This window comes from Galeopterus variegatus, unplaced genomic scaffold (assembly GCF_000696425.1).
Source record: "Galeopterus variegatus unplaced genomic scaffold, G_variegatus-3.0.2 Scaffold1373, whole genome shotgun sequence".
Classification (NCBI taxonomy): Eukaryota; Metazoa; Chordata; class Mammalia; order Dermoptera; family Cynocephalidae; genus Galeopterus; species Galeopterus variegatus.
In genome coordinates this window covers 182,650-190,609 of record NW_007727484.1, presented here as the reverse complement: position 1 = coordinate 190,609, position 7,960 = coordinate 182,650, and the positions used below count along the sequence as shown (strand labels likewise).

The 7,960-nt window shown below is 47.2% G+C and overlaps 1 protein-coding gene across 1 annotated transcript in view; it reads left to right on the top strand.

The window, feature by feature from the left end:
• Positions 1–7,960, top strand: part of EHMT1 (euchromatic histone-lysine N-methyltransferase 1) — a 204,400-nt gene that overhangs the window by 121,436 nt on the left and 75,004 nt on the right. The window contains exons 8-9 of the mRNA XM_008576613.1: positions 4,125–4,202; positions 5,954–6,074. Of these exons, the coding sequence (XP_008574835.1) occupies positions 4,125–4,202; positions 5,954–6,074 (199 nt within the window). The remainder of the gene's footprint in view (positions 1–4,124; positions 4,203–5,953; positions 6,075–7,960) is intronic.

Genomic DNA, 7,960 nt, shown 5'->3' with positions numbered 1-7,960 from the left:
AGGGGGGGGGGGGGGGAAGAAATCAAACTGATAATAAGGAAGTAGGGCTTACCTCAGGAAGGGATTGTTTCATTGCTGGAAATGTGTTGACAAGATTTACATAGATTAACAGATTAAGTGAAGAAAAACTACAGAGTGTGTGTGTGCTTAAAAGGCATTTTATAAAGTTTAGCTTTTTGTTTTTTGAAATTTGGGGATTACTTTATAACTTACACATATGACAAAGGCATAGTTCAGCAGCGATTAAAGAATGACATGCCTGTGTGACCACTGCCTGGACCAAAGTCTTCTTCAGAAGCCCCCACACTTTCCCAGCTTCTTATCCCCAACCCCCAAAAGTAACTCCCACCCTGAGAATTGTATAGAATTGTTTGGGGATTTATTAATATTGTGCATTAATTTTCATTGTTATAGAATCGGAGTCTGGGGGGATCTCTGAGACCCTTCAGGGGGTCTGCAGGTCAAAACTAGTATAATAATGCTAAGATGTTATTGGCCTTTCTCATGCTCGTTGAGTGGAGTTACACGTGAAGATGTCTGTGCTGTGATGGCCGATAGACTTGTGCTTTGAACGTTTTCAGCTTAAATTTTCACTACAGTAAATGTTAGTAGATATAACTCATATCAGCAAGAGCTCTGTATGGTTCTCAGTAATTCCTTAAGAGTACAGGGGTCCTGAGACCAAGTGATGGAGGACCATCGGTACACATTATCCCTTTGCATGACTCTGTGGTGTCTGTCCCATCGTTGACAGATGCCTGGGTTGTTTCCAGATGGGGCTGTTTCACATGATATTGCTGCCAGCACTCCTGTACGTGTGCGTGTTTCCCTGGGTGTGGGATTGCTGTGTCTTATCTTAGTATAAGTAGGCAATGCCATGCAGTTCCCCAGGGTGGTTGTACCAATTTACATTCCTACCAGCTATCTTTGGGCATTTCTTCTGCCCTGCTGGCTTGCCAGATATGGCTCCAGTGAGTGTAAGGTGGTGTCACATCATAGTTCTAATTTGTGTTTCGCTAATTTCCAAGAAGATTAAGTCCTTTTTCATATGTGTATTTGTCACTGGATGCCTTCTTCTGTGAAGTTCCTGCTCAAGTCTCAACCCCTTATCTATTGGGTTGTTTGTCCTTTTTAGAAATCTTTCTGTAGGAGTTCTGTGTCTGGAAGTGAGCCCTTGTTGTATGTGTAGTCACCCTGACGTCTTCCATTCATGGCTTGCCTTTTCACTGAAATGATTGGTGCACTTGGCTGGCCATTTGGATTAGAAGCTAAGTGCAAGGACTTGTCATGTGACAGTTCTGGGACTGGTTGGGGAGAGCTGGATCCTCACGTTTTAGCCAGAAGCCATGCCTGTGCCTGGGGACTGGTGGTGTGTCAACTGGTTTGGGGACTGGAAGGGACTGGCCGAGGGAACTTCAGGTCTCAGACCTGCCTGCCGCCACTGCCGCGAACAAGCACAGGATGCTGCCTTGCTGTTTCCCAGCTCACTTAGGTTCCGGCTCTCTCAGTTCAGCTATGCCAGACTCCAGCTCCCTTTTTATGTACTTCCTTACTGTTATGTCAGCTGTGTCCCTTTTCTTTTCCATTTCTTTGGGTTTCCCACTTAGGCCTGATTCCCTGCAGCTGTCGTGTGTGCAGCAGTGAGGCAGCAGCCCCTCACAGAGGAGCCCTTGTTCCTTCCTTTACTGTCACTTTGCTGGAGTTTTGGAAGGAAGTGGAGTTTACTAGGTTGTTAACCTGCCTCTTTTGGTTGGTAGTTTCACTGGTCGATCGTTATTAAAATAAAAAACTACCCAGTAAAATTAAAAGAAAACTCATTAAATAAAGCTGACTAAAGGCTGTATTTAGTGGTGAAAAATGCAGAACTTTTCTGTTGTCACTCATGAAGAGGGGGTGTTGTTGCTTTCACCTCCAGCACGGACGTAGCGGTGTTGACTGTTCTTGCTGGTGCTGTAGGAGAAGAACCAGAAGGAAGCATCAGTATTTAAAGGGACTGGGGAGAAAAGTTTGCTGAGAATATAATCTCCATCTAAAAAATCCAGGAAAATCAGCTGAAAAGCCATTATAGCTAATGAGCTGAAGTTACATGTGATAAAGATATAAAAATCAGTAATTTTCTTTTATAGCTGCAGTAAGAAAATGTAATGTTAGCAATGTCAATAAAATCCATCAGTGCCGAGGGATATTTTAAAAACTTTTCTAAGAAGAAAATGTTAGCATACACAAACATTCAGAAAACAGTGTACAGCCACCAGCACTTGGCCAGTCTTATTTATCTAGACTTGGATTGTCTTGAAACAGGGTTTTCAGTAAGGATCTTTAAAAAATAAGGACTCTTGGGGCCGGCCTGGTGGCGCACTGCTACAGTGCGCCGCTTGGGAGTGTGGCGGCGCTCCCGCCGAGGGTTCGGATCCCACATACAGACCGGTTCCCGCTCACTGGCTGGGCGAGGTGCGGGTGCGACACCGAGGGTTGCGATCCCGTTGCCGGTCCTGGTCCGGTACGGGTGCGACACTGAGGGTTGCGATCCGTTGCCGGACACGAAAAAAGACAAAAAAAGGGGGAAAAAAAAAAAAAATAAGGACTCTTTGAGAAAAAAACCCAAAATATCACACCTGAAAAACTAGCTATAACTCCTTAATATCACCAGAGTAGCTAGGAATAAACTTACCAAAAAAAGATGTGTATTACTCATAAGAGGAAAACTGTACAGCTTTGCTGAAAGAGGTTGAAAAAAGACTTAAGTTCATGGAAAGACTCTTATTTGTCTGAATAAGAAGACCCATTGTTTTGTCCTTCCATGTTTATGAATTTAGAATAGTTCCCACCAACATCCTCTCAGGACTTTTTGTGGAACTGCTGACTCTAAAGTCAGTCTGCATGTAGAGGATTTGTGCAGGACAGGGACAGGGAAGGCAGGCAGCGTGGCCAGTGCAGGGGTGGGATTGGAACGGGCATCTCTGCAGAGTGGTAGCGCAGTCAGCAAATGGAACAGGGAGTTCTTACAAACCTGTTTGTATAGAGGGTGCAGTTCATTGTAAGAGTGGGGTTTTAAGTTAGAGGCCAAGGGGTCATGAGCTTTTTAGTAAATGTTATTGGGACAATTGACTAATCTTTTGGGGAAGAATAGAGGTTGGCACATGCGTCATGTTATATGACAAATGTAAACTCCATCCTGGAATTAAACAGTAGTGATGGTTGCACAGCTCTGGATATACCAAAAAACACTGACTGTATACTTTAAAGGATCAGTTTTGGAGTAGGTGAATTATATCTTACTACAGCTGTTATTTTAAAAAGTGAATTCCAGAAGACTTAAAGTGTCAACACAAAGTATTGAACTGTTGAAGAAAATGTTGGAAACTATTTTTCTGATCTTGAATGGGAAAGGTCTTCTAGTGTTAAGACAGAAACCCAGAAGCCATGAGGGGAAGATGGACATCTTTGACTTGTTTAGATAAAATCTAAAAGTTTTATGTAGTAAGAGATAATAGAAGCAAAGCTTAAAAAAACTTGATAGGAAAAATATTGATGACATATTTAACAGACAAAATGTCATTCTGTGTGTGTGCGTGTGCATGTGTGTGTGTGGCTTCTGTAAATCAATGACAAAGCAAGGGCCCCAGTAGAAAAATGGGCCAAGGATATGGCCATGCAAGACTTAAGACTTAGTAGAAGGTCTTCTCCCTCACATAAAATGCACTGATTTGTAGTAGTCTTCACCAGTACTGTAATCTTCAGCATCCCACTGATGAACTCATACTTGAGTATGTGCCAGGGTGGTCACCTTCCAGATCACAGGAGGGAAATTAGAGCGGGGAGCAGCCCTGTCTGGGGTGGGAGGGTTTCTCTCTGTGGGCAGCAGGAGTGGAAACTTGGGGTGTGTCTCATTCTCTGCCTTGACTGGCACACGGTCACTCCCACACACTGGTCAGAACTGGCTGGGCAGCCCAGCCCAGGTGGTGGACAGACGGTGGGGTGGGGTCTTTCCTATGTGCCTCTCCAGTATATATTGCCAGTGTGTTTTTTAAAATTTGTTTTGAGTCCAGTCGTCTGCTACTAAAGGATCTAATTAGTGTTTGTTTTCTGTCTGGTTTTTCACCTCCTACTGTGTGGCTGATCAGCTGGATGGTGAGTCTGAGGAGGAGCAGGAGTCCGCCGACACTGGGGAGGAAGAGGAAGGCGGAGACGAGTCTGATTTGGTAATTCCCTGACGTCGGTGTTTGACACTGCAGGGAGTGCGGGGGACACCAGAGCTCAGGCCTTTGCTCAGCCACTGCTTACTTAGCGCCAGTGTGTGCTCAGAGCTGGGACATGGTGGTGGCCATGTGCATGTGGTCTTATCCCTGGGAAAGCCAGAGAGGAGACACCTGTGCATAGTCACAGCGTAGGGCTCGGGGTGTGATGGGGGGGTGTTCTGGGCCCCTAGGCTGTGGGCAACAGGAGGCAGGAGGCCGGGCCTGGCAGGGGCTGCCCCACTGAGTGCTGGGAGGGGAGACTGTGGAGGCTGTCAGAGGGTGACAGTGTGGTCCCACATGCTGGTTGCCCCTTGAGAGTGGTTGGGCGGGGGTGGGGTTGCAGCAAGGACAGCTGTTGGGATTCTGCCACAGCGGCTAAGGTGAGAGAGAAGGAAGGTCAGGATTTGAGGTATTTTGAAGTAGAATGGACAGGGCTTTCTGTGGGTTGGCTGTCACACAGAGGTGAGGGATAGGAGGGATAAGGGTCTTGCTCTGCCCACACTGAGGTCTCTAACTCCTAGTGTGCAGGAACAAGTGATGGAGGTGGGTCTTGGGGTCCGGATCTGAGTTGAGCACAGGTCTGCGGGCATCTGCGAGTGAGAAAGTGAGTCTGGGGCAGCTCCCAGCATGTGAGTGTTGAACAGAGGAGGGCGAGTGGGTGCATGAGACTGAGCAGGAGGACTCTGTGCTGCAGGGAGAAAGTGACCTGAGAAACACCCAGAAGAGGGCGAAGGTGGTTCATGGTGTTGGTCTGTCATGACTGTTTGGTTTGGCAATCAAGTGTCATTTCTTTGGGATGGTGGAGGGGAGCTGGAGTCAAGCAGCAGTAAACTCTGGGTGCAGTGTTGCAGAAGTTCTTTCCACTAGGAGCCAGGGCTGTTTGTGAGGAGGGATGCTGGACAGAGCATGTCTGTGCCCCGAGGCAGTGCCCTAGCACTGTCCTCACCTGGGGCAGGACTGCTGCCAGGTGGAGGTGCCAGTGCCAGGACACATGTGCTATGGTAGCCACAACTTGGTCCAGTAGGAAAGCCTGGGGTGCTGCAACTGTGGCCTCTGCCTGTGTGTTGAGCATGTCGTCTCAAATGTCTCTTTTTACCCATTGGAAGAAGGGCTTGCGAGATCCTCGTACTATCTGAGCCTGCTGCTCCCTCTCCAGGATTAGCAAGGGTAACTGGTGGTGGCTAGATGCCCTCCCTACGTCCAGATGTTAGAAACAGATGCTTAAAGAACGTCTTGAAATACTATTGATGAGTTATAGCCTCTTTCCTTGTTCTCTGTTTAGATAATTAACATAGGCATAGATTTTAAAGCAAACGGAGGCCATGATCACTCCTTTCCTCGGGAGCAAGATGAGTGGACACATATGATCAAAAGCAGGTTCTTTCACTGAGCTCGTTTGTTTAGTTCCTGAGTAGAACTTTCCAATTTTTCTTTTCTTTTGTGCCGAACTCAGATAAGATTTATAAATTCCATTTTAATTTTCTTGGCTTTTTTCCTCTGAAAGTAGCTAAGCTTAGAGAGATTGTTCAGTGAAAAGCATGGGTATCTTTAAAAATGTGATCCAGAAAAATATCTAGAAGTGAAATTAATCTTTTAGTTGAGGACTCAAGGTATAGCAAGTATTATATTTTGCAGGAAACAAAATTTGTAGTGTTCCCTGCCTTCAGGAGCTCCCCGTGCTTTGGTTTTATGTACCCACCCCTTTGGTTCTCCAGAGTTCTGAGTCCAGCATCAAGAAGAAATTTCTCAAGAGGAAGGGGAAAACTGACAGCCCCTGGATCAAGCCCGCTAGGAAAAGGCGGCGGAGAAATAAAAAGAAGCCAAGCAGCGCTCTGGGTAAGTACAGAGGAGCGTGATCTCCACACACACTCCATGCTGTGGGTATCTCAGGGGCTGCCTGGGGGCCAGCCCCTGGATCAAGCCCGCTAGGAAAAGGCGGCGGAGAAATAAAAAGAAGCCAAGCAGCGTTCTGGGTAAGTACAGAGGAGCGTGATCTCCACACACACTCCATGCTGTGGGTATCTCAGGGGCTGCCTGGGGGCACATGGGACCAAGAGTCCAACCTGGGACTGGGATTCCGCATAGGATTCCATTTCACAAGAGGGCTCTTGTTAGAAAAGAATGTTTGAAATGACTGTTAGAGAAACTCAAGTGATCCTGAAGTGGTTTCCTTGTGGCAGACTTAGTTGATAATTGGCTTCTTTGTTGAAGGTTCAGCTGAGGTGAATCGCTTGCCATTTGCCGGGGACTAGGAGCCTGTGGCCTGTCTGGACACAGCCCTCGGTGGCCTGGGCTGCAGTCCACATGGCGGCTTCAGCCCTTTGGCCAGAGCCCCTGTTCTAGAAGTAACTTTATGAAAGTGAGTGCAAGGAAGGAAATTATTCCCTCAAACCCAGAAGAGATGCAGCAGGTTTAGTGTGACAGTGGTCATTTTTTTGCAGCTTAATTGAGTAGACTTGGCACGCAGTAGCATGTACATAAATAAAGTACACAAACTCAAGTGTTGAGTTTCAACATGTCCATAACATGAAACGATTGCCTTGATGGGCACCACAGTGCTTCCACCCCTAGGTCCCTCATACCCTTGTCCCCTGGGTGGCCTCCCTAGTCCTAGGCATCCACTGGTCTGCTGTGTCTGCTGATGGTTTAACACTTTGCAGCATTTTATGTAAATGGACTTGTGTGGCAAACACTCGTCTTTCCTCTGACTTCCTTGACTAAGCATGATTGTTTTGAGAGTCATCACATGGTTATGTGTGTCAACAGCTGGTTCTTGTCTCTTCCCCAGAGCATTCTGTTGCATGGCTGTACCATGGCTTATTTACCCGTTCACCTGTTGATGGTGAATTCCAGCTCTTTCCAGTTTTGGGCTGTTAGAAATAAAACTGCTGTGAACACTTGTGTACCACTCATTATTGAACAGATGCTTTCATTACCTCTGGTACGTATTTAGGAGTGGAGTGGCTGAGTCTGACGGTCAGTGTTTAGCTCTGCAGAAAACTGCCACACTGTCTTATGTTCCCGCAGCGGTGCGCAAGCTCCAGTTCTGGTCTGTCCTCGCCAGCACTGGGGCGCGCCAGTCTTTCTCATCCTGCAGTTCTTGCGGGTGCGCAGTGGCACCTCATTGTGGTTTCGGTTTGCTTTTACCCAGTGGATGGCAGGTGTGTGCCAGGCGTGTGTGTTCCGGGCCCGGCGTGTTTCCTCTTGTGAAGTATCTACCTGTGCCTTTTGCTCACGTTTTAAGAGCCTCACGCTCCACCAACTGCGTGCTCTGGCAAGCTTTTTTGCTCACTTTTTAAAATGGGTTTGTTTGTCTTCTCATTGAGTTATGAAAGCGTTTTAAATATTCTGGATGTGAGTCTTTAGTCAGATGGATGTTTTACACATATTTGAACCTAGTCTGTGGCTTGCCTTTTCATTTTCTTAACAGCATGTTCAGAAGAGCAAAAGTTTTAAAAATTTTGTTGAAGTCTAATTTATGAATTATTATTATTATTTTTTTTTTGTCTTTTTTCCGTGTCCGGCAACGGATCGCAACCCTCAGTGTTGCCCCTGTACCGGACCGGGGACCGGCAACGGGATCGCAACCCTCGGCGTTGCTCCCGCGCCTCGCTCAGCCAGTGAGCGGGAACCGGTCTGTATGTGGGATCCGAACCCTCGGGCGGGAGCGCCACCGCGCTTCCCAAGCGGCCCCCCTTCCCGCGCCCCCCCCGGCCCGCCCC